The sequence below is a fragment of the Daphnia pulex genome, chromosome 12 (genome assembly GCF_021134715.1).
Source record: "Daphnia pulex isolate KAP4 chromosome 12, ASM2113471v1".
Classification (NCBI taxonomy): domain Eukaryota; kingdom Metazoa; phylum Arthropoda; class Branchiopoda; order Diplostraca; family Daphniidae; genus Daphnia; species Daphnia pulex.
Window position 1 is genome coordinate 9,207,164 of NC_060028.1, and position 25,363 is coordinate 9,232,526.

Genomic DNA, 25,363 nt, shown 5'->3' on the forward strand with positions numbered 1-25,363 from the left:
CGAGAAGGCTTACATGTATCCATTCGTTTTTTACTTTTCCGGGGGGTTTCCGGTGACATTGTCTGGCTATATAATATAGCAAGCTATATAGCAGCTGCAGCACTGCCGGATGAACAAGTTGATGTGTGTCTACATTTATGGCTGCATAGTTTTCTATTTAGTTTATTATAGAGAAAGACTGCTATATGGCGTAATACTTTCTTATGTATTTCGCGACAGAAACTTCGTATTTCTTTTTTTATTTTCTCTTGTCCCGCGTGATTCCGCTTTTTTGGGGCGGATGGGAATCTCATCCGGCGCTATATGTACTACACCCCTGCACAACAACACATACAATGCCCGTCTTCTTGTATCCAGCGACATCACCATCGAAAATGCTGATGGTGAAAAATGAGTCGCGCAATGGATGTGCGATGCGGTGAACTTCTTGCCTTACATACAAAGTTGATTGTAAAGTATCGATCAAACTGTGGCATTTTTAAGAATTTAATCAAGGGATTTTTTTACTGTGCTGGTGGAGATATTAGACGTGTGCAATCCTGAGCGGCAATGCATTTCTGATTACAGTAATAAAGCTAGACGAAACGTTGCTGGCGTGTACATGTCAGCAGTTTGTTAGTGATTTGATTTCAGCCATTTATTTATTGTGAGCTCTCTCTCTCTTTTGGCGCTTTCACTCTGTGCTGACTCCACCCATTCAATTTTCGACTCGCCAAATTGATATTTAAGTGGCCAATACGTTGGCGAGAGTTGTCAGCGCCTTTTTCGCTCGAGCGATGACGAATATCCTCATTACAGAAACTGAAGCAAATGTCGACTATTCAGACATGTATGTAACGCAGGTAGTAGTAGGATTGTAATCTTTGGCATTCATCACTTGATCTAAATTCACGTCTCCCTGATGTGAAATTAATTTTTCATTCCGTTCCAAGTCCCGGAAAAGCGGCTATGATTATTAATAGTGTCTTTTTTTTTGGTTTGTTATTATTCAGCAGCCAACTCAAATCACATGGAAAAATAAATATATCATCAGCTGTAAAGACATTCCGCTATCAGTTGATTACCATTTTGGCTAAATAGAAACTGATTTGCTTCCGGCGCTCAGTCCATTCATTAAATTCTCGACTCGATGACTATCCTACGGTATATGCGTAATATCAATATCATCATCAAAGGTTACGTCAACGGTGTGTTATTAATAACAAATTATATTCTTTGCTACAATCCGATCTTTATTGTCCCGGATAAAATTCCGGGCTGGATGTATGTAATACAGTCCCTGGGAATGACTAACAGGAACGAAATGGGAGAAGAAATACGGCAGCAATATCTCGACAATTTAGCGAATGAGAAATAAGAAGATAAAGGCCTTGATATCATTGATCGTGCTGGGAAGATATAATAATCAAAACAGGAGCCAACCAAAAAGAAAGAAAAGAAAGAAGAAGGGAGACAGGGAAATGATCATTCCATCTCATCATGGATCGATGATCGATTTCTTCATGCCGACAAGAGGCGGATGTGCTCTCTTACATGCCAAGCCAAGATTAACTGAACCGCGATTGCGTCGCCCGCGCTCCCCCAGCGCTAGCAGCAGCAGCACATCATTAGCGGCGGGAAATTGAAATAAAGACTGTGTGTATCAGCGGCGGCAGCAGTCTCAACATGGGGGCCATCTACTATAATGCAAAGTATCGCTTACACATTACGTATAGCCTCCCTCGTAGATACATGTATTTAGACTCTGAATTATTGAATAGGATGAGCTCCAGAAAATAAGACTATTAGCGACGAGCTTACTTATTAGACAAGGATTGATTTGATTCGCCAACCCAAGTCCGTCATGGCTTACAGGACATTTGACAATATGAAATATATATGTTTTCAATAAAAAAAAATGTTGCTCAAACAAATTCGAGGTTCTACCATATTTATTTCTATAGCGATCGATTTGCACGCACCCCGGATTGATCGTCTACAATTTTTCTGGTTGTTGCGCTAGCTCTTATTATGTGTAAATGAGCTGTGCTGTTGTGTTCCCGAGCTGCAACCCTGACGGCATATATATCCATTAACTGGTTGCTGCAATATTTCAACCTTGTATTTCCCCGTTGCACCTTTATACACACAGGAGCGCTAGTGCAAACGTCGCACTATAATAATCAGCCGAGGAATAAGCCAAACCTACGAATTATTCATTTGTGACGTTTGAAATTTCGCAGACTCCGCTGTCCAAATGACATCTTTATGTTACTGGGCATATTACGCAAGAGGCTCAAATTGTGGATGGAACTGATTGCTAATCATTTATCTCGGAGCACGACGAGCAGAAAAGTGAAAAAGGAATGATATTAACCTACACGGATGAAAATGTAATGCGCGTGATGTGCGAACCGACGGCAGAAATGAATTATTGATGTGCCAGTCCTCATAAATAATTCGGCGAAAAAATGACAGTGACAAACGGCTTTCAGAGTTTGATGGCAGGTGAAAACCAAGTTTTCTCTTTTTCTTTAAATTTCTGAAAATTCAATTCTTTTTCGGACACACATTCCGAGAGTACGAATATGAATTCAAATATGTGTGAGTGTGTTATCGAGGCCAAAAGTTGAGATGGGCGATGTCCAGTCGGGAAAAGAAAGTGTATTTCGTTGGCAAGTGGATATCAACGTTGTTTTAAAATAGACTTTCCATTAATATATCACACGTTTGTTTTGTTTTTAGAATATTCGGCGACGCTATCCCCCCTTTTTTTGTGTGTTCTTTCAGTTAGACTACGTAGAATACAAGTTTGGTATAGCGGGTGCACCGAATCGGAGGAGATAATGAATAAAAACAGGTAATTAAAAACACGCACAGTTTTCTACAGAAACGGCAATCGCACGATCGTCTTGAATCGAGAAAAGCGTTGGCAGATTTGCGGGGGAAGACGGGAGGAGGGACGCTATATTCAAATTGAATCCCCAAATATACATATTATAATATACTGTACATTCTGTTTTCACGATTTAAAATGTATCCACCCAAATGGACGTTGCCCAGATGGAGGCTACTTAAAAACCACGACGTCTTTCTTTGAAATGAGCCGTTTGTCTTCGTTTCAGATTGGAACATAGTCGCCTTTGGGTGTGGAAAAGAGCTGGCCCTTGACCAGTCGACGTTTCAGCTCGGTGACTAATAGCCTTTTCTCCTTCTTGATTTTGGTGAGGATGCCTCGGTTCTCCTGGGCTCTCCGCGAGAGATAAGGCAGAACTTCATCCACCGGCCCGTAAGGAACGTATTTGTACACCGAATAACCGCTTTGTCCTTTTCAATCAAAAAGAAACAAAAAGATATTCAATTAATCGATTTAAAAGAAAAGAAAAAGAAATAGCCAACCGAGAGGAAATGAAATTTGGTCGCACATTCCCAGTAATTGGCCAAAGCAGATAACCTTGTCCTCGGGAGAAATGCCCAATTCTTCCATCCTGCGTGGGGGGGGTGTTACAACAAAGGCAATTTAAACATTAAAAAGGTAAGAAACAGTTAGGTAAAAGGAGTGTCGAATGAATTGATTATACTTTTTGATTGCGAAACGAACGGTGTCCTCGTTGTGACTGGCGACCATGGCTCCTATGCGTCTCTCATTAGTCCTGGTTTTCATGTCTTTGATGCGCGTCAGGCACTCGAGCAAAGTCTTCTCGTACATGGCCGTCGTCGCTTCGTAGGTGGGGTTGATGGGGTCCTGGTAGCCTAGCGCCGTGGCTCGAGCTCGCTCCTAATTAGAGTTGTAAAGTTAGAAGGCAAAAAAAGCCCCCGCCGGAGAGATCTCTTAAAGAGGCAATGTAACTTGGATGCAATGCTGCGCTACTTTATTGTTATTTACTATATAGGTACTATACTTGCTCCATGTAAGCTCCGCGAACAAGTTTGGCGCCGAAATAAAAGTTCTGCCGGTTGGCCTGCTCCAGATCCAGGACGATATTGTTGTAAGTTTCCTTCAGGTAACACTGATACGTGTTGAAGACGATGGCCTGCTCACCCAATAGTTGTCAAATTTTGATTAATTCATTCACCAAGACAACGACAATTGATTTGTCACAACCTTTTCCTTGTTGTACTTGCGCATCAGCTCCATCGTCAGACGGGATATGGCCGGTTGGAAATAAGACTGCTCGGCGTCGACCATCACTCGGACGTCCATATCACGTGCCGCCTGTGTGTCAGCAGAGACAATAGATTGAACAAAACAGTTTTCAAGGGGGGATAGAATTCTTATCTAACCGAGAAAATGGTGTTCAATCGTCGGAGCATGTTGCAGGCCATCTCTTCCTCCTCGGGGGACAGGGCTGTTATCAGAGGCTCCATCCTTCCAGTTTGAAGGTTAGGCACTTTGAAGAAATCGTTCAACAGGATATTGGCGTCGATCAATCCGCTCCAAGAAAACAAATGAATCAACCTGACAAATATTTGAATGTTTAATAGGTACTATATATAGGAGAAAGTCAATAATATGTAAATGATACCCTTTTTGATCGTAGGTCATTTGTTGAAGCCATTTCTTGACAGCCGGATTGTCGGTGAGGATATCGGCCTTTTCGAATCGCTTCTCGAAGATGGCCGGCGATGCGTGCTGTTGCAGAATGTTGTTGTCGGCAGAGAGGCCAGTCACTTCGGTGAAGTAGCGACGACTGCGGGCAATCACTTCGGACAACTGGAGCTGATTGATTTAAAAATCAAAACGTTATTGATTCAATTATTTATTCGCTTATTACAATAGTCTTACTAATAATTGTGGTCGACCCAAGGCAGTCATTTTAATGGCCGCAAAGCCCGTGCTCTTGGTGGTGCCTGGAAAAAAATTACAAAACAGAAATTTGTATCAATTTAAAAATGACTAGATAAAAGTTTCTAAAAATTCCTTAATCATTTACCAGAAACGGCTTCAATGCAGCGCAGGAAAATGTCGACATTCTTTTCGCACTGTGCTTCATTGAGATAAAAATATGTCCGGGCCGAGTTAACGTTCTGGCGACGATCAGCAAACTCTCGATGGGCGTGATATCTCTTATCTGTATCCAGGGGGAAAAAGAACGAAGCTGATGGACACAGTTGGAAACTGCCGTTAGTTCAAATAAAACTTGCAGTTGTTAATGAAGCCAAGCAAAATTTCAATTCAATAACAAGCAATGCGTCTAAACTAAACAAGGCAAGCGACTAGAATTGTATATGTAATACCTGCTTCTGGAGTGTTGATGGCAGGATCGACTTTAATTACTTTTCGGGAAATAAGAAGAAGAAACAAATTACTGGAATGAACCAAATTAATGAAATAATTTAATTCTTACCGGCTGGATCGGGGGCTACTGTGGTTGACACGCAAGATCTAGAAATAACGAGAAAACAAAACAAATATCAAACTGTCTGTGGGAATTATAGGTGAAGGCTACACATGGCTATAAAATCCGATGGGATCATCTGATTCAATATTTTCGTCTCAACTCCGCGGTTGTATAACGACTCGTGACTACATTTCTCTAAATTTGTACAGCACGTCTAGGCTAAATCTGCTTTCACTTTAACGGTTAATTGATATTCTCCTCTTCTATCACGTGATGAAAACACAACCCTATACGAACTTGAAGTCTAAGCTAAATTTCAGAATGTTTTAACCATTTCATTTTAGGCTTTGACGTGACGAGATTCTCGAATTAAGATAATCGCGGATGATTGAGGTCATCTATTTGAAAGAAGAAAAAGTCGTCTGTTGCCAATAATTTCCTCGTGAATACAAAATCCCCTACAAGAAAAAAGAAAATTGGCTACCGCCTACCGTCGACCTTGGCTCACATTAGTGTATCTGTGCCAAGTTCATTCTATCTGGAATTATTAACTGTTGACGACAAGAGATCCGAGCAAAGTGCATCAACACAATAGGAGCAGAGAGTCTCTCATCCGGATGTGAGCAGTTTACAAATTCATTTTGGAAAATAAATCACACGAGATATTTATTCTCGATCGAACATGTCTCCTCACGTCCCATAACTGTAGTCATCAGCCAAGCATCTGACCACATCTGACGTGAAAATAATAAATCTGGAATCTACTAGAATATTTACGTTGCGTACGGCTTTTTTTCGGAGGCCCGCCTTGGCAACGAACTAGCAACTATTATTAGAAAGTTAAGTTTTTATTTTATTCTTTTTTAAATAAAGAATTGTTTCGGAGGGGGGTAGGAAGAAGCCCTGCTTCACTGCACTCTTTTGCGTCATTCGGTGCGTACCAAACTGGAAATGGCGTGATCACGGACCACACCAGACCAAACAACAACAACAAAAAAGAAATTGTCGCCCGTACCACATAAACCGGTAAACGAAAGAAATAAGCGGATACCGGAATAACTCTAAATTATATAGTTATACAACAATTTGTGTAGATAAACTTACGCCATTTCCTTTTCGGCGGCCTCCTCTGCACTGATGTCCTCCTCGGCGGAATAGTCCAAAATAGATTTGACTCCGAAGGAACGCATCCGTTGAATAGTGGGCATGATATCGGTTTGATTCTCGCCAGCGACGAATTGGCCGTAGAATGTGGCTTTCATCAGTGATTTGAAAAGTCGTTTGCCAAGCAACTTTTTGCCTATTTTCATTAGCTACAGTAATTCAAAATAAGACAGAATGATATTAACTTCAACGATGAACCAGACGAAAATAGAAACGACTAAACTGCGAATATATAATTGACAATTACCTTCATGTTATTTTCGACCAAATAGTTGGAGGAGCAGAGGGTAAACACCAAGTAGGCTCGAAGGACCTGTAAAGTAGTTTTACTGCGGAAAGCCGCTTCGGCGTTGTCAAAGGACAAATCGAGTGGATCTCGTCGTCCTGATGAGCTAACAGATGGAACAGCTGCTGTTTTGCTGTCATTGTTGATGTCCGATTGTCGTTTGTTAATGCCCATACTTAGGGCTGGTGGTGGACTTGCCAGGCCCCGAGTTCCGATCGGAAGTACTTGTGGCCGACCTGGCAATCGAGTGTTGTGGAGAAATTGAACGCGAGCCCACTGGACACACGACCGGTTCATGGCGGAATACATCACAAATATGACAAATGTTTGGAAAGGAAAATAATAAGGAAATGGCTTCTACTTCAAGTAGTGATTTTGGGTTTGACCACACTCTACAAAACACCACATTAAACTGCGCTCGGATCTGACTTCGACAGCCGAAATATATATACCTAGCTGTACAGTGTACACTCTCCGGCATATGCACACGACGTGATGTGTCTAAGGCTACGACATCAGCGTCACTTCATGGCCGTCAACACACGGCTTACGTAATAATTATGGCCCTTCACTGTTGACAAATCTCAAAGTAAAAGATATTCCGTGAAAGCTGATATATTCCCCTTCTCATTGAATCTATTCCCATTATCGAAAGAATCTATTTTGCTTATAAAAAGATGATTTGACTATTGTTCGAGTTCTAATAACTTTCCCTAGATGGCGGGAGTATGGCGCACCGAATCCATCACAAAAAAAAAGAAAAGAAAAAAAAAGAAAAAAAACGCCACCACCATCTAGCGGTCAAATTTGGAAACTACCCCTAAAAATTTTTTTTTCTCACAAGAACACTACTCACAATTCACTGTGCTGGTATTTCTCATTTCCTTGGCGTTTCACTACAAAATCCTTATATAAATGAAGTGAAATGGTTTTTTTTTTATTTTATTTTTTTTTTGTGATGGATTCGGCGCGCCATAGTTCTTTGTCTTCTGTCGTTGTTTTCAGACACCTAGTAGAGGAATTTTGTACTGCTTTATTAAATCATGCTGTGATCTTTTGTCGTCTGCGTTCCTCGTGGCTAGCTTTCACCTCACGTTTCACTGTTTTGTCGGCGGTGTATTGCTCTGTTAATGGTCGAAATATAGAAAAGTGAGATTGCTTTGATTTTCTTATGACTGTTAGTGAAATATTTTTTATTTAGAATATTTAAAATAGAGAAGAAACAAAAAAGCTGTCATAGTACAGAGTGCATCAACAATTTTTGAGTAATAACAGCAAGTTGAACATGGCAACTCAAATTGAATGTTGTTTCATTACCTTTCTGTAAAGCTAAATTTATCTTTTTTGTAGGTTTGTATGTCATTTACTCATTTCTCAAACTGAAAGACATCAACAGGCAATGAGACAGCAGTGAAGCTGCTACATAAATAAGTAGGAAAAGATGCGCACAAACATTGGTATGGTAGTTCAGTTTACACACCGAAACTTTTGACACAAACCTTTTCATTCTCAATTTTAGACAAGAATACAAAATTGGCTCGGAATATTTATTAGACCATAATTCCAATTTACTGTTTTTTAGAGCTGGTACCCTTTCAACAACGGACCCAATGACTAACTGAGCTTTGAGACCAAGTCTTTTATGAAATAAAAAACTACTTCAGCGCAATTACCAGTTGTCAAGCTGAGTTAAAATCAGAAAGGACAACTTGAAATATTCCATATCATCAAGGCGTTGATACCAGTAGTTGAGGTAAACCAACAAGAAGATAAACCAGCCATCATGCACATTCAAAATTTCCTTAAAACCCAAGTATTGTTTCCAAATCATAAATTAGATGGAGAATCACTGCTTTTGCAATTACAGTAGAGAAATAATAGAAATAAAAGGTGGACGATGCTAAATTTCGTCGATTGACCGCCCATATTCAAATCGTGCATCAATCTGACATTCTGATGCCCTTGAGTGAAGCGGCGACAGGGATCAGCATCAGCGGCCCTATCTTAAAAGTTATCTCCAAATCAACAGCAGCTGCCGAGTGGTCCTTGGATCGCGAAATTACTTGCCAGTTTAGTGTCGCCTATACGCCAATTATTTCTTTGGTCGACTGCGTTGCATCGGAGTCTCAACATCACCGCGATTAGTTGCCAGAAGGAACACAGATATCCTACAGGGTAAAATTTCAATCGGACTATTTGTGGTTTAAATTTATTTAACATTGTTGTGTTTTACAGGAGATTGAGTCTTTAGTAGATTGGTCTTAGTTCGCCCCCAGTTAATCTAGCTGAACAAATTGAGTCGCAGCAGGAAACTTCTTGTGATTTTTCCATGGAAATAGGTGAATTCAAATACTACCTATCGGAACTTATTCTCTTTTTAATTTTTATTCTCTCATTCAATTTTGCTGCTTATTTCGAAACGGACAGATATGGAATTCGATTACATGTTGCAGAGTTTAGATCGTGGACCGAATCATTCATTTGGCTGAAGAAGATGTCGGTTCTCTCGGATGACTCGGCGTAATATCTCACACACCTTGTCCAGGAGCAACTCACTCCCACCATTTGGGGGTCCAAAATTCCGCTGAATTCATGTAGAAGGATCGGTAATCCAAGGCCGGAAAGATACGTAATCGAAAGGACCAAAATGTCATTCTGTCTTCTCTAAATTCAGATACGAACGTTGTTCACCCTTTCATTCGTGGCGCCATTTGTGAATACCAATTATGTATAGGAAGAGATGGATACTTTGCACGAAAATTCATGGTATGAAGAATTTTAACTTGTTTTCATTTTCTTAAAAATCTTAAGTATACTGTTATATCGCGATAGGCGGAAAATCCGACCAGTAGTATGCCGGATGAGTCAAATAAGAGATCTTCACTTGACTTACGGTTCAGGGTTCATCATTTGGGCTCGTCAAGTTGCGAGGCAGCAACGTGCCTACAACATACCTAAATGAAGGGAATTGAACATGTCGAAAGTAATACATAGCAGTACATTAGAGTCTCGTTTTTTAATGAAATTTTTATATTTTACCATGTAGTTAGGGCTAGGAGAACCCTGTCAAAATTGTCGAAGATAAAAAACAGGAGGTTAGCTGATGCTGGACGTTACCCAAACAAGGATGGTCTAGCAGTCACGTCCTGTCCTCTTTTCCATGACTCTCTAAGAAGAACATCCCAGTGAATCGACATGGTTCAGTTACATGTCAACCGGATCTTTCACAGGACTTTTTGAGCCGCAACGTTGGTGGACGATAACCCTGGGACAGGTCAAGCTGAATTAGCCACATAGGGCAAACCTCCAAGAGAAAACATCAAACAAAGAGAAAACAAATCATATTGTTGGAAAATGTCTAGTGACCGTATTCTAGGTAATTGTATTTGTGTAAATTTTCAAGCTAATAAAAAACTGTCTTTATATTTTGTGATAAGGAATAAGCCGGGTGTATTATCTACGCTATCTCAAAATAACCTAACAAGGTGATGATGATGATTGAATGATTGACATGATTTTGGAATTAGATCCCCCCCCCCTCCGCATGCACGAAGCAAAATTTGAAATTAGCACTACCACTTACTTAAATGAGTTAACTTGCATAGTTGTGAGATGATGTTGTCAAGCCACCGTCTTCACAAGGATTAAAGGGGAAGAGAGACAAAATAACTGTCAAGGCTGTTCGCTACCAAACGATGGTGAGTTCAAATTGGGTCAATAAAGGATACTCCTCCCTTATTCAATTTGCTCTTTTTTCATCTGACCTCGAATACTTAAAAATACCTCCAGCGTTGTTGCTGTGGGGATTCGACGTGCCGGTGGGCATTCTAGGGGCCCAAAAATGCTCAGTAGTCCACGTATTCGCACGGGGTGCACTTGTCTCTAGTTTGCTGCAGTAGTTTTGCATCTTCACGCCTTTGCACTTGGATTAATTTCGTTTTATGCATTGCCTGCACAATTTGTCGTGGTTTCTCTGTAGTGTTTTGTGTCGTTGATGGTCGTAGATTTCGTTTTACAATCTCATCACTATATCAGCACAATTGCATCTGCACTGTAATAGTCTTGTAGTGTTCGTAGATTGATTCACCTTCTTTGTTGTCCTCACCAGTAGCTACTTAATTACAGTAAGCCAATCTAGATAAGGTTAAAGTTAAGCATAAGTTAAGGATATTGTAGGTTAAGCCGTTAAGCTAAGCTAAGACTATTGTAGGTTAAGCTAAGTTAAGGTTTAAGTTCACGATAGAGTTAGTTCAATTTACTTTGTTGCCTCTGTGGTGTAGAAAATTCGTCTTTAGCAATCCCCAACCATAACGTGTCAACTAATAACCCTTTTTCTTTTAGGAAATTGGAATCTAAATTGAATGTTTTAGCTGTATATTTTCTATATTTGCTTAATTGATTGTGGTTTAAAAAAACTATAAAGTTTATCCATCATTTGTCGTTGATGTAATTAGGATCATGGACCGGAGAGGATCGCCGCCGCCACTACAAGATAGGACCCTGGCCCACGGGTCGAAGGTAAATTTAATTTGGTTTTAAATGCCTCAAACTTCTTTTAATAATGTTTGGGGATTTTCTTTAGACTGGAGAGGATCGCCGCCGCCACCGACGCCGCCGCCACCACCACCACCGGAGCCGCTTCAAGATCGCCGCACGCTAGGACCTTCGCCAATGGACGTCAGGTATATTGTTTTATTCTAAGTGTCTAACCATACTTTTTTTTATGTACTCTAGATGGGACCCAGGACCAAGGAGGATAGCCGCCGCCACTACAAGATCGTCGCTTCAAGATAGGACCCTGGCCCACGGGTCGAAGGTAAATTTCATTTGATTTTAAATGCCTCAAACTTCTTTTATTAATGTTTTTTTATTTTCTTTAGACTGGAGAGGATCGCCGCCGCCGCCGCCACCACCACCGGAGCCGCTTCAAGATCGCCGCACGCTAGGACCTTCGCCAATGGATGTCAGGTATATTGTTTTATTCTAAGTGTCTAACCATATTTTTTTTTATGTACTTTAGATGGGACCCAGGACAAAGGAGGATCGCCGCCGCCACTACAAGATCGTCTCCGCCGCAGCAAAGGACTTCGAAGATCTTTAAATGGTACGGTATAATTTTTTCTTGCCTAAGGTTGTGTGAGTGTTTTATCGTGTTAAATGTGTGTGTGTGTAAGTATGGATTTGTTGTTTATTCCCTCTCCAATATAACCTTACCTTCACAATTACGGTATATCATTATGGTCTAGAAACAGTAGTACTCCCGTATCATAATCCTATTTTCCATTCGCATCACTCTTTTGGTTATCCAAGGTAAAAATTTAGTTTTGCTGGTCTAGTTTTATTTTAGCTGTAGTTTTAGTTTAATATATTTAGTTTTAGTTTAGTTTAGTTTTTTAGTGTTCTAGACGGTGGATAAGTGTTTTAGCTAAGTTTAATTTAGTTTTAATTTAGCTTTAGTTTAGTTTTAGTTTAGTTTGTTTAGGGTTTTAGTCTGTGGTTTAGTTTTATTACAGTAGATAATTGGTAACCATCTAGGTAGTTGTTATTGTAGTTTGGTTTTAGCTTATCATTATTAATATAAAAGCCGTTATTAAAAGTGGAAATTGGTAAACATCCCACGTTTTCCCTCTTGGGGTAAATTCTGGCAAGGCTATTCAAGATTCATCGGCGTTTATGTTCGTTGTTTGATTAACCAGCAGAGGGAACATTGAGGCAATATCGACTACTGCGCTTACTTTTTTCGCTGAGCTGTTAAGTCTTTTTTTTATTATGTTTTTTTGTTTTCTGAAATCTTGAAAGACACATATCTCGAATCTGAATCCTGATTATCATAATATTTCACATATCTGAAGTATTTTGGTTTCGTAACGTCATACTACTTAAATTGATCGCATGTTCGCAGCATTCGTCATTTCGTCTGCTGTGGTGTGGTTTGGTCTGATCTGGTCTGTTAGTATGGTTTCTTCCAACAACAATTGGGAAGAGTGAGTGATTCACGCTGAGTTGATAATAGAAGGCAAATAATCATTTAAAAAATAAACATTTGTGTCTAGGTAATGTAGCAAGAAAGTAAAAAGTGATAAAATTGCAGTTTGAATCTGGTTCAGACATGGACACACGAAGATCCTAAAGTTTAAATTTAACTAGGTAATAAGGTAATATTTACCAGCCTTCACATTCAAATTGTCCTCAATGCTTACTAAAATTCTTTAATGATCACATGGGATGAAGAAAGAGCTTGTGGAATACAGGCTAAAGATGAAATACAAGATTGGTGTTCCAAACCAATCAGCAGTATATAATGTGATTCAAGAAAATTGATCGTTACATCATCCAAACCAAGTAATAAAATTATGATTGAAGTTAAATATTTTTCCCCAGCTGGATTCATGAAATATTTCTGTTTGCAGCCAAAGATTTATTGTTAAACCAGAAAAAGAAGATTTCATTCACATTCAGTGACAATAGTTGAAGATGAGTTGTCCCGCCAAGATCAAATTGATACAGAACTTGACACTTGTAACTTCAAGCAACTGTTGAACTTGGGTAGCCAAGTTTGAAAAGGATTTCAAAGGATTTGAATAAAGAAAATTCAAGACATTTGAGAAAGAGCAGAGCCACGCAAATCCAATGGGTAAATAATGGACTAGAGATCTCATTCATTGGCGCCTTCCGCGAGTTATTGGTCTCGCTCTACGACGATATAAGAAAATGCCGCCTATGTAAGGCGTTGATAAAGCTGCAATCATCCCCTGATTGCTGAAGAACAAGAGATCCAGGCCTTCTATTTAATGGCATCACGCATCACCCCATTGATGTCACGTAACACGAGTCTAACACAAATTGCTGGATTAGATTGCCGACTACGTAAACGGACCTCAGGCGAGAGACGATTTCAAAAATGGTTTATCCCGACTGCTAATTCAGATGAATCTGGATTAAGAATTTGATAACAAAGCTGGACCGTCAAAAGCCTTCCATTAATCCCTGCTGAAAAATGAAACTTTCTTCTGGGCCTACGCTATAGAAGAGTCTGTAAAGAGATGGACTGTCCGTACAACGAGAACTCGCCCGAAAAAAAACTGGCCGACTTTGATTAGTCTCTATACGCTCACGTGTCCGCTGAAGAAGTCGAAAGTTTTATCTGTGATCACGAGATCGGCAGGCAGTGCTACTGGAGAAGATTTTGCACTTGACTTCATCCCCGAATTTGTTTTCATAGAAGACTTGGAATCGGGGAATTCTGTGGTGGTCCTTGAGCGAAAATCGATAGTTTTGGCAGCCATCGTCTCTTCCGCCCCAATTACAGGAACTCATCCTTGCCGATTTGTTTGGTATGTCATAATGTCAAATTACGTGCTTGTTTCTCTTATTAAAATTTACATTTTTAGAATTACATGAGAAAAACAGAAGTTTGGCCCAGGCTCGGTCTGCTCTAATTTCTTCCACTACACGTTTTCCCTCGTAATACCGAGCAAATTACCTGTTATTATAAGCAAAGTTGTGAAATTGTTCGCATTCATATTCAGACTTCCTAAACTGAAATTAAAAACAAAACATTATAGTCAGGTTAGTACTGGAAGTATCCTTTGTAGCACTTACTTTTACCATCGAATTTTAACACCACACGTATCTGCGCTATTAATACCCATTAAAAAAATGCGGAGGGCTTCTCCCGTTCGTTACTTCCAATTGATTAACCGAAAATATTTTTGTTTTTTATAATTTTTTTTTATCCATCTTTTTATATTCATGCAACCCTGCCCACTCCCCCTTAATGTCAGTGAAAATTTTTCAAAATGGTGGATTGCTCGTTAGTTGAATCTGAGGTTCTGAGAGAAAGAGTCGCCATTTTTAGACCTTTTTATTTTTTTTTTTTAGGTTTTGAATTTTGATGTTGGCTTAATTAGCTGAATTGACACTTGTGAGGCATTTCTTAGAATGTGATGGCCGATGGGTTTTAGCTGGTTCGGGTTATGGCGCCTTGGCGGTTCGTGAGCTTGCTATTATTCTTGGTATAATTGATTCGATTAAATTCTATTGCATGTGCAGTGAAAGTGGCCTGAAAGTGTTTAAATTTCATTTTTTATTTGTAGACAAATTTTGATGTTGAAAGACTTGGAAACCATGCTGTCGATCACGTCGAGAAGCTGAGTAACAGTCTGCTTTTACAATGGTAAAATTAACAATTAAACTGATTGAAATATATGTGGATCATAACATTTGTAATGTTTGATTGCAGGTACCTCTTAATAAAAGGAACTTAAGCCATCCAATCTAGGGCTTCCATCAAATCGTGCAGGCTGCATGGAAGTTGCATTTACCTTTGCTGTGAACATCATGAACACATACACTATTTAAAGGTGACAATCTTATCCAGTTAAACATTTTACAATTAAAATGTGATTAAGCTTTGCATTCATTGGTTAGTTTTAACATTTTGGGATTTTGTCAAGTCAACAGCTATTTCCTTCAGGGTTGTTTTCTGTTATGGATTATTTAAGGGGAGTTTGTTGTATGCAAGAAAGGCAGATTCTGAAAGAAGTTTTGTTATTTTGTTCCACTGCCTTTAAAGTTTAAATGAATTTGTATTTAAATCAGTCATATAGTTTCATGTAAATTTATTAATTTAAGTTTCCATGATAGGTATAAGATAATGTTGCCATATAATATTTGGGTTGAATATTTGAAGTGATATGTAGCATATTATTTAAAAATTTCATACAGCATTTCCAATGAAACTGAAGATTAATTTTACTTCGGTTATAGGTTCATGTTTACGTAGCAGTGGTGTTGCTGTCCAATGTGGCGTGTTGTTGCAGCCTATGGTGGTGAAAGATATTTACATCAAGTTGCTGTTCCTTGTGCATCCAAGGTGCTGGTTTTGTGCTACAGAAGTGACATCCAATATTGTGTTTAATTGCTATTTGTGTCTTTGCAGTTTACCTTTATATATTGAGAAGGAACAAAAAAAATAGTAAAACGGGGAGGTTTATGTCAAACAAATAATAAACATGTCCAGCATGGGGGAATGAGGAGGAAGTTGGGGTGGGGTATTTGGTTATGATTTACTAAAAGAAGTGAGGTATATTTTTAATGAATATGCAGTACTTGGTGATAAAATCTGTTGGTAACCTATACCTTCCTGTCATCCTATACCTTCCCCACTTACACATCCATTCCTCAAACCCCATAAGCACCAGCATCAAATCCCACATCCACTTACATGCAATCCTAAAACCCCACAATCTCCAACATCAAATTCACACAATTGTTGTATATCTATAATCAAATTTATATTGTAATAAATAAAACGCCATTGTATATAACTTGTGTAAACTATATTCTGGAATTCTGGAACACATACAAAATAAACAATTCATTAAACAGAGCGTCCGGTTCAAGTCAATTTTTTCTGTGCGAGGCTTTTTAGTAAGCAATCCGCCACCCAATTTGACAAAAAGTGATAGTTTGTTTTCACGGAAATTGCGTCAGACGGTAAAAAAATTTCTAGTTCAAAAATCTCATGTAAAAATTAGCATCTAGTCTACTGGTGCGAATTCCGGTTCATTAAGCTTGATTAATTTAGGTGATGTGTTAAAAGCTATTGTGGGTAGCTAAAAAATTGAACTAATCCACTTTTTCTGAATATTTTGGTTTTAGATCACTTTGTTGTTTTTGGATTTTCTTGTGATCTCTCTTCAAACTATTCTGAAAAAGCGAATTAGTTCAATTTTTTAGCTACCCACAATAGCTTTTAACACATCATCTAAATTAATCAAGCTTAAAGAATCGCAATTTGCACCAGTAGACTAGATGCTAATTTCTACATGAGATTGTTGAACTAGAAATTTTTCAACCGTCTGACGCAATTTCCGTGAAAAAAAACTATCACTTTTTGTCAAATTGGGTGGCGGATTGCTTGCTAAAACTCGCACATGCAGTGTCGGCGTAGATCCAGGGAGATTACCTGGAAATGGAAGAGGAGAGAAGAGTGCGAGGCAAGTTTTTCTGGGGAGCGATTAGTCATACTAGGCTTCCGGGTTAGACTCATGACCCTCAAATAGTTTTCATCGGATCATGCGCCTTCCAAGTCCCCGTTCGACCAGAGCCCTCCCCTCCTCCTGGTTTCACAGCGGGTGAGTGACCACCGGCGGGCGTTGGTTAGTGGTTAGTTAGGGAAACGGGGCCACAGAAAAGAAGGGAGCCCAGAAATGCACTTGTTTTATCTAACAACTACACAATTTTTCAGTCTTGAATGACAGCATTCTCTTGAATTATAGCATCACCAATGGATGAAGTCCATGATAAGTAGCGAAGGAGTTACCCTGTAGACACAATGAACATTTATTAGTTTGAGAATAATTTTCAGCAATATTTGAGCGACAGAAAGCAATACCTCAAATCAAGCTTAAGAAAGTAAAAAGGGAGATTCAAGGGAAGCAGCCAACAGGTTACCAAACAAGGTAGCGTACCTTGTTGACTCTTTTTCTTCAACATGACTTTTCTTAAAGTCTGTCTTGCAAATTTAGAAACCTATAGTTTCAAACCTGTAAATAAAAAACAAGAAAATTAAGTCACCTTGTTAATAATTTGTGTCATCAATGTGCTCAACAACTATGAAAATAAACTATCTAAAAGAATAATCAAACAGTAATCAGTATACTGCAGTTGAAAATCGTCTCATAACCATAGACGTGAGTGCAGATCAATACTTTGAATACATATTAGACTACAACAAAGAAAGTTCTGTGACATTACAAGTGAACTTACACTTGAAACCACCAAACAGTTAGCCAAGGTTCTCTAGAAGATGGAATGAGAGATTTGTCCGTGATGGGGTTGGTGATCTAGCAAGTCCAGTTCTTACAGCAGATAATTATGATGAATCCTAATAAAAGATGAGAAGATTGTATGTTTCAACAATACTGTAATAAAGCTAGTGTTGGTAGTTACCTGTGTCATTTCGATGGCACATGTTGAACAAAATAGTCAACGGTAGGCTACGTTTCCTCCTGTAAGTTGGTGAGAAACACTAAGGTTATCCAACATGTACACGGAATAGAACACATCACCGACAAGTTAAAAACGAAATCACTCGAATTAACCTATGTGTTCATTTGTAACTTTCGAAGAAAATAGCTGTAGCTGAAGATAGATTTAGACAACGAGCCGCCATAAGCCCACATCTGACAACACAATATTCCTTCACGCCATCTATTAGACACGTCCAAAACTGACCGGCTTCACAATAGTCACAAAAGTAATCAAAAAGACCATTTCTGTTTGCTTAAACTGGCCAAAGAGTCTTTAGAATTGTCCAGAGAACAAAGCTCACTTGCTAGTTTTATGCAAATTTTCCGGAAGTATACCGGAAGTAAGCAATAGCGCCTCAATCATTGAGCTGCAGACCAAATAAACCAAATATCCGTGATCTACGTGAAATTTGGGGTCGATTAGATGTAATTTAAACTAAATCCAGATTTTGGCCAAAATCGAGAATTTTCCTGAACTATAGTTCAGGAAAATTTTCAAAACCGGAAGTACGAAAACGTACAAAACAAAACATGAACTTTACCACAAATTTGACGAGGATCACGAATATGTGGTTATTTTGTGCGTCGAATGAATATTTACTGAACTACTGACTGAAATGAGGAAACCGGAAGTAGAAAAAAAATACACATTATTAAAAATCTAACAAGTGAGCTTTGTTGCTGAAAAAGAAACTGACAGTTATCACCCAAAATTTTTTTGAAGTAGCATTTAGAAATCTCTACAGAGATGTGCAAAGTAAACGTAACTAAACTGATTCTGACAGGTAAAAAATGATCATAGGGCTATTCCGTCTAGCGTCAGAAAGAAGAAACGTTTAAAAGTGAACAACATGAAAACAATGTCCGCTCTAGCTCGTTGACCAAAAAAGGTAACAAATAACTTTGATACTCACATAATTTTCTCCCTGTCAAATTCACCAAAGAAGCCACCATCGCAGATCACAAAAGACGAAATCCCAAGGTGATGATGGACGCCAGTCCAACTTCTACTACACTTCCAACTTCCAGCTTCTACACTGAAGACAAGACAGTGACATATTGGTTCATGTGCCTTGTCTGCAAGTGATTCCAGACGTTTCAGCACTTGGGCAACAGTGCTTAGCCAGTGAAAGGAAAAACACCCTTGGTAAGGTAAACCTGCCAGTGTTAATTTGCAGAGACTATCAGAACCGTAACTGGCCCAGCTAATAAGCTAACAATGGGCGACATTTCGGGAAAATGGACAGCAGTTTCAGCCCATTAATCAGATATTAGGCCAAGTGGAAATTATATGCCAGATGGCCTGTAAACTTAGACAAAAATATCATAGATTAATTTAAAACAACATTAAAACATTTACTAGAACCCATCAAACCTTCAAACGATTCGATAAATACATGCAACCGGTTGTAAGGCAGCAAACAGGTACTGGGTAGATACTCCAAACGTCAACGTATTGGCCATGACCTATCCCGGGGTTTTGCAAAAATAAAAAAAATAAATAAATTGAAATGAAACTAGAATAAAATTACTAACTGCCGACCAATGCTGTAAGACCATGAAGTACAGGACCAGGCAAGACTAAACTCTTGGCGTGAAAAGACAGCGTTTTGGCGTGAATAGAGAACTTGATAACTTTTATCATGAATCCAGCTATTGCCAAATATTATTTTACCGCAGCACAATGAGGATCGACGAAGAGGCGCAAGTTTTGTGGCATTAAACAGATCGTTCGACAATTTAAGAACTTTTAGAGCAGGCTGGCCAGTCACTCAGTCAGAGGTTTCACCACCTGAAAGTATTCGTATTCCAACGACAATTTTCGACTATCCGAAGTTACCCACTACAGTTTCTCTTGAAACGAAACAGGACACCTTTAAGCCCAAGGGGATTGGTTAAATTGATTGCAAACACACAAAGGTAACAATTTGTTTACATGCAATCACTAGGACAAATGAAGTTAATGAAGCACTGTTCCAAAGCAACTGCAAAAAAAAGAGTACTTTAACAAAAATGAAAACGACTGATTTACAACCCCTCGCAAGATCTCAGTATTATATAGGGCAAACCATTATCCACTGCGCACTTTTATTTGCCAAAACCTACCTTGAAATCTTGAGAAGTTTACAGAAAAGAAAACTCACTCGATGGTTTTATAATACAAATTTTCCACATCCGTATTAGCAAACTAGAACATTTGATTAACATATTTAGTTTTTACTTACCTTCTCTCGTAGATGATTGATTGTATCGACGCAACAATAACATATAGGGAACCACCGCTTCGTTAATTCTGGAAAAATCACAAATATTTACACGGTAGTTTAAATTCCTGGAAGACTTGCTTGCTTGCCTCTCCTTCCTGCTAGCTTGAGGATTGCCGAGCCAACTTGAGAAGTCAGTAAGTATTTAAGTTTAAAAGTTCTAATTCAACATGAAGTGTGAAGTTTCGAATCAACATAGTGTCCATTAGGATTGTGAAATTATTTTCTTTCTCCTAAACAAAATATTCATGTTATAAAAATTAATAAAAATATAAGCCACACCCAAAAGAGTACTTCGATCATTGTAAATAGCATAGATTTTAATGAATTCTCTGGTTAAAGAAAAGGGGGAAGGTATTAACTACACACACATCAAGAGAAACGAAGTGTGGAGCGACGAAGCCAACTTTTCTGCCTAACATGCGAGCACAAATCAGACTTTAGATATCATATCTCATAGAAAAAAAATCTTTCTTTTCCCCCAATGTTGCTACTGGTATTGGACTCCCAGTTGCTGAGCCATCTGGAGAAGCACTTTTAAACCAGATATGAACGATCCGATTTCGGTGAAGGGCGTATTGATCACCACATTAGAGTGTAGACTAAGACTGGTCGCGTAATCGTACGCCTGAACAGCTTGCACAATCTGATGTAACCCCAAAAGGGTGGGGCTCAGCAACTACAATAAATTTTACGAACATTAGCTTTACCAAAAAATATTGAATATAGTTGATGAATTACCATATTTTTCCGTAACAGATCATCCAGGCACTCTAGCTTCTTTCCTACATCGTCTAGCTTTCTCTTCAATTGCTAAAAAGAAAAAAAAAATTATAAAATAATGATCTCGTCATGATAATATAATTCTAGTAGTTTCTCACCGCATTGGAGGCTAGTGCGGCACATTTATCTTTCAACGTGTGGAATACATCGTGAATGATTAAGTGTTCGTTTGGAATCGGAAGCAAGGCTTGGGCTGGCTGGATTGGCTCAGGCGCCTGCTGGTGGTGTTGGTTTTGAATCATATCAACTGGAGCATTCATTGCTCCTTGATTGAATGACCCTTCGAAAGGCTGAATAATGGGAATGGCTGGCTGTTCCACAACACCCATGGGGTGATTGATAGTTTCAATGACAGCTGGCTCAGCTTTCACTTTAGCGAACGACGTTAGAGGAGGTGGATCGTTCCAACCAGGAGGCGCGCTCGCGGTGGGAAGAAATGGTACGGAGGGCACGAGATTGGTAGCCAACGGAGGAGTTATAGATGGTGGAGCATCAAATGATGTTGGTTGCATAAATGCGCTTTGTTGCTGCGGCGCTTGAGCGTGTTCCATTGGATTGTAAAGAGATGGAGGCTGTTGGACATTATCCATTACTCCGCCGTTAGACATCTGCCCGCTTTGCATATTGAACGACCCAGGGGAGGGCGGTAAAGGCTGGTTAAACTGATTTCCAGGAAAACCGCCCTGTTGCGCGTAAGATGACGGAGTGTTGAACTGACCAGTAGGTTGGAACATCGCCGAATTCGATTGTGGTGGCTGGGACATGTAACCCATCTGATTGACTTGCTGGAATTGTGAATTCGACGCAGCGTTGAAATATCCACCAGATCGACCACTGGAAACGCTAGGATCCTGGACGTAAACTCTGTTACGTTGATTCAGTGATCCCAAGCGCGAAACATTCCCTGTTATCGGGGGAGGGGCCACCGTAGCTGCTGCAGGCGGTGGTGGAGCAGGCTGATGATACTGCTGCGAAGGCTGGACGCTTGGAGGTTGATGAAATTGCTGCGAAGGCTGGATGCTCGGGGACTGATGAAATTGTTGCAAAGGCTGGGCACTCGGAGCTTGGTAAAATTGTTGTACAGGCTGGCCACTTGGAGGTGGTGCAGGTGTATTGGCCGTTGGAGGCATCGAAGTCGCTGCTTGAGGAGAGTTGTAAGTATTAGTGGACGTTGCCCAATTATTGCCCTGGAATGGAGTTGTAGGTTTCGGGGGATAGGCTGGCACAGCTGGAGCTGAATTAAATTGATCCTGATGACCGTAATAGCTGTTTGTTGGTGTAGAAGACCTATTAATTCCAACCGATGGGTATCGCTGCAGCGGCCCAGCCTTTTGCTGTTGCGATGCCATGCTGTAAGCACCGTTCATCATTCCGGTAGAAACCTTACGGTCGACCGGATTCAATGCGCGTTGAAGTCTGTCCTTTAATTCTACCATCGAATCGTCCTACATGAAACAAGACAAAACAAAAACATTAACGTCTAGATCGTGAATGCGTTCAAGAGAATTTTATTTTTACCTGCGACATATCGAGATAAGTCAGTGCTGCTTCCAGACTGCCTTGGCCAGCCAAGAGTCCGGCGTAACGACAAAGTTGTTGGGTAAGGTGACCTGAATTAATAGCCACAGGTTGACGACCCCAGTGTCGCTGAGCTTGGCGAAGGACCATGATTTGTTCTACCATCTCTTGTAGGGATGCCGTTGAATCATCCTCGACTCGCAGCCAACAGTCGACTACTTTCTCCATGTTTCCAGCGCAAATGTAGCAAAGAACTGCTTCGTTTGTGGCTCCTGTTTCGGCCTCGAGCCTCTGACCAATTGTCTGACAAAGGTTGGCAAATTCGTTATCTTCTGCGTAGGTCAGCGTTGCAGCCAATGCTTCCTTCCAGTTGCTCATATCGCAATGTTGAACGATCTTTTCCCAGTCCCGAGTGACAACAGCTTGGATCAGACGCGGAACGTCACCCTGTGTCAAACGGAAATAGCGGTTTCTAGTGGCGGTCAGCAGCTCCGGTGGCCCAGTCATGGCCAGCACAATGGCATCTGCATAACGTTTATCGTTGAAACAAAGATCTACTGCCACAGCTAGGTTGCCAGTGATCAAAGCTTTGCTGATCTTGCCGTCAACAGATTCGTCGGTAGGGATTTTGAAAGTTTTGACTTCCGCAGCGATAGAATCGAATGTGTCAGGCATTCCCAAACCTTCCAATGCGTCGACTACACCATCTTCAGAAGTAGTTGGCTGGGGTTCGTAGTTCAACAGTTGCAGCAACTGCTGTCGGGGAGCTGGGCTAAAGTTTGCCGCCAGGAAGTTCCATGCCTCCTTGTGTTCGCCATCGGATTCCATTTTCTTGACGCAAAATTCAGCCAAATTTCCAGTATTTAGAGCTGTTTCTAGCTCATGGGAACGTAGTGTTAACTCATTTTCGGTTATGACTTGACTAATGTGCACTTGTGGCGTGGTGCTGGGAGTCTCCAAGCCAAATGTGACCAGCTTTCCGCCAAATGCAAATGATGCTCCACAGATTGGACGAATCCATTTGGGTGCCTTCTTTAGTTGTTCATGGACAATAATTTGCTGTTGGGGTGGTTGCAATGCTGGGGCAGAATCCATCCCAGGAAAAGAATCGGCAATCATGTTGACAGTGGGTTGCACAGCCACTTCTCGTCCTCCCATGATGGAATGAACTCGTACGTGGCCGTCAAAACTAGCGGTGGCAATGCAAGACGGATTTCTGGGACACCACGCCGTATCGAAGCACCATTGGCTGCTAGTGCTCAGCTCACAGAGAATTTCACCACGAGGAGCTAGGCTGTTAGGATTCCAGATTAACACTCGGTTATCCTTGCCACAACTCAATAGAAGGTCAGGATCCTAAAAATGTAAATATGGTTATGAAAAGTTTATTTCAATATGGATGTTTAAATAAACCTGAGGACACCAATCCATTGCTAGGATGCCTCTCTGATGACCTTCAAACGTGTTGATAGGAGCCGAAGCTTGCCTAAGGTCCCAGAATTGAATGACGGGCAACTGATCTTCTTCGGAAGCTAGACACAACTGGGTAGCAACTTTAGGATGCCAAGCAACTGCCTTGCAGCGCATTCTTGACGTACTGTCACTGACCTGTTAGCCATAAAAGATTAGAGTTAACAAAATAAGATCGAATTAAAGTAAATTACTAACACACCTTGATGATGGGCTCGTTCTTTCTTAAATCCCATACGACGCAACGCGTTGCGAAGGTTGATGCCAAGATATGTTGCACTTGTCTATTCCAGGAAAGGCATGTAACATCGTCTGGTGGTTGAGAAAGCGTTCCAGGTGTCATCGGCGCAGCAGGACTATTCAAATCCCAGATATAAATTTCCGACTGAGCTGCTCCCGATGCCAATAAATTTTGTTGGAAGGGATTGAAGTCAAGCGCCTTGACAGCCCCACTATGTTTTTTACTATCTGCCAATAAGTATCCACCAGTTTCATCATTTTTTCCCAACAGCAATTTATCTGCATCAAATAGAAGAATGTGTCCTTGATCTGCACCACCAACTATGACTCCACCAGGATTTTCCCCACTAGTGATTCCCTGTGAGCCCCACACCAACTTGTGAAACCTGTAGATGAAAATCTTGTAGTATCTGAATCTTTTGTAATGTTATTGAAACTGAAATATACCTTTGTTTAGTGGATATTGAAGCTTTCAATCCCATACCAAGACCAGGTTCATTTAAATCCAATGAATATAGATCAATTTGTGATGTGGTGCTAAACGATGCATCAAGCTGCTGAGCAGCTGTCCCCGTAGCCAAATATATTGGATACTGTGAGGCAGGGGACCATGCAATATTTGCAGTTTGTTCAACTTCTTTAATTTTCATTTTCTAAGCCTAAAACGGAAAAATCAATTAATCTCAGTTCAAACAGCATGCCTTGTTTTGGTAGGAATCATCTCATTCTATAATCATCATTTTGTAAGGCACAGACAAGAGGTAACATAACGAGATATTTTTACATTTAACATTCATTTATCTATTTTTGGGAGAAATATTCTGATAGTAATGTTTGAATTCTTAACTGGCAACTATTGATACAAAGACTGGCATACACCCACTGTAACCAGGAAGTTGTTTCAGTCTCATCACAAATCAATAAAAAGTATAGAACGTTGTTTGATATTAGCTTTAACTCACCTCTTAAGAATCTCCGATAGATGACAAATTTCAATATCAAACTAATTTTCTAATGGTTTTCTTAATATTGCCGGTTGAGAGAAGAAAATTTGTCCACAATGTTGTCACTTAGCTGACGTGGCCGGAGTGAAGAACGCTAGTGATACCTAGCGGCAGAATCAAGAACTGCTTTAGTGCAGAATCAGTTTTTCAGATGTCACTTTTTCCAAGGCGCCAACTGCAGAAATTTTAAAAAGCAAAATAGACATCCCATTGCGAAATAGCTTTAATGTAGTATGGAAGAGCATGAACTGTAATTGTGAACCAATATATAGAAAAG

The 25,363-nt window shown here is 40.0% G+C and overlaps 2 protein-coding genes and 3 long non-coding RNA genes across 9 annotated transcripts; 2 read left to right on the forward strand and 3 right to left on the reverse strand.

Annotated features, from left to right (window-relative positions):
- Nucleotides 1–2,623: 2,623 nt before the first annotated feature.
- LOC124209608 (proline dehydrogenase 1, mitochondrial-like) lies at nt 2,624–7,454 on the reverse strand. Of its 2 annotated transcripts, none has more exons than XM_046607667.1 (13): nt 6,733–7,454; nt 6,426–6,634; nt 5,328–5,365; nt 5,218–5,256; nt 4,914–5,051; nt 4,766–4,830; nt 4,506–4,699; nt 4,264–4,438; nt 4,085–4,195; nt 3,882–4,013; nt 3,561–3,757; nt 3,379–3,467; nt 2,624–3,306 (listed from the first exon to the last, which is right to left on the reverse strand). In XM_046607667.1, the coding sequence occupies exons 1-13, from the start codon at nt 7,078–7,080 to the stop codon at nt 3,101–3,103; spliced, it is 1,941 nt and encodes a 646-aa protein (XP_046463623.1). In that variant the 5' UTR covers nt 7,081–7,454; the 3' UTR covers nt 2,624–3,100. The 2 variants fall into 2 exon arrangements, with proteins under 2 accessions (XP_046463623.1, XP_046463622.1); XM_046607666.1 differs by having other exon boundaries at nt 4,914–5,078; nt 6,733–7,421.
- Nucleotides 7,455–7,633: 179 nt separating this feature from the next.
- Nucleotides 7,634–10,280, forward strand: LOC124209611. Of its 2 annotated transcripts, XR_006880997.1 has the most exons (9): nt 7,634–8,036; nt 8,122–8,202; nt 8,354–8,524; nt 8,610–8,946; nt 9,007–9,110; nt 9,199–9,537; nt 9,604–9,754; nt 9,818–10,147; nt 10,209–10,280. It is a non-coding gene; the product is annotated as an uncharacterized LOC124209611 (long non-coding RNA). The 2 variants fall into 2 exon arrangements; XR_006880998.1 differs by lacking the exon at nt 10,209–10,280 and having other exon boundaries at nt 9,818–10,196.
- A 2,012-nt stretch (nt 10,281–12,292) lies between these two features.
- LOC124209610 lies at nt 12,293–16,100 on the forward strand. 3 transcript variants are annotated; one of them, XR_006880994.1, is made up of 9 exons: nt 12,293–12,755; nt 12,825–12,926; nt 13,003–13,113; nt 13,182–14,105; nt 14,163–14,340; nt 14,653–14,786; nt 14,868–14,947; nt 15,014–15,134; nt 15,541–16,100. It is a non-coding gene; the product is annotated as an uncharacterized LOC124209610 (long non-coding RNA). The 3 variants fall into 3 exon arrangements; XR_006880995.1 differs by having other exon boundaries at nt 12,299–12,926; XR_006880996.1 differs by having other exon boundaries at nt 12,300–12,918.
- A 942-nt stretch (nt 16,101–17,042) lies between these two features.
- Nucleotides 17,043–17,584, reverse strand: LOC124209612. The gene is made up of 3 exons (XR_006881000.1): nt 17,545–17,584; nt 17,171–17,321; nt 17,043–17,099 (listed from the first exon to the last, which is right to left on the reverse strand). It is a non-coding gene; the product is annotated as an uncharacterized LOC124209612 (long non-coding RNA).
- Nucleotides 17,585–20,373: 2,789 nt separating this feature from the next.
- LOC124209613 (protein transport protein Sec31A-like) lies at nt 20,374–25,194 on the reverse strand. Its single transcript, XM_046607668.1, has 8 exons — nt 25,045–25,194; nt 24,530–24,741; nt 24,045–24,468; nt 23,786–23,980; nt 22,373–23,728; nt 20,953–22,299; nt 20,813–20,884; nt 20,374–20,750 (listed from the first exon to the last, which is right to left on the reverse strand). The coding sequence occupies exons 2-8, from the start codon at nt 24,730–24,732 to the stop codon at nt 20,562–20,564; spliced, it is 3,786 nt and encodes a 1,261-aa protein (XP_046463624.1). The 5' UTR covers nt 24,733–24,741; nt 25,045–25,194; the 3' UTR covers nt 20,374–20,561.
- Nucleotides 25,195–25,363: the final 169 nt, after the last annotated feature.

Excerpts from the sequence above, each read along its gene's own strand:
- LOC124209608 (XM_046607666.1), bottom strand. The coding sequence starts at position 7,080 with ATGTATTCCGCCATGAACCGGTCGTGTGTCCAGTGGGCTCGCGTTCAA. Across the intron at positions 5,079-5,217 it reads CATCAACACTCCAGAAGCAG|CTTCGTTCTTTTTCCCCCTG; the intron begins GTATTACATATA and ends TGTGTCCATCAG. Across the intron at positions 4,831-4,913 it reads CTGCATTGAAGCCGTTTCTG|GCACCACCAAGAGCACGGGC; the intron begins GTAAATGATTAA and ends ATTTTTTTCCAG.
- LOC124209613 (XM_046607668.1), bottom strand. The coding sequence starts at position 24,732 with ATGAAAATTAAAGAAGTTGAACAAACTGCAAATATTGCATGGTCCCCT. Across the intron at positions 23,981-24,044 it reads AGAACGAGCCCATCATCAAG|GTCAGTGACAGTACGTCAAG; the intron begins GTGTGTTAGTAA and ends TATGGCTAACAG. Across the intron at positions 22,300-22,372 it reads CTTATCTCGATATGTCGCAG|GACGATTCGATGGTAGAATT; the intron begins GTAAAAATAAAA and ends TGTTTCATGTAG.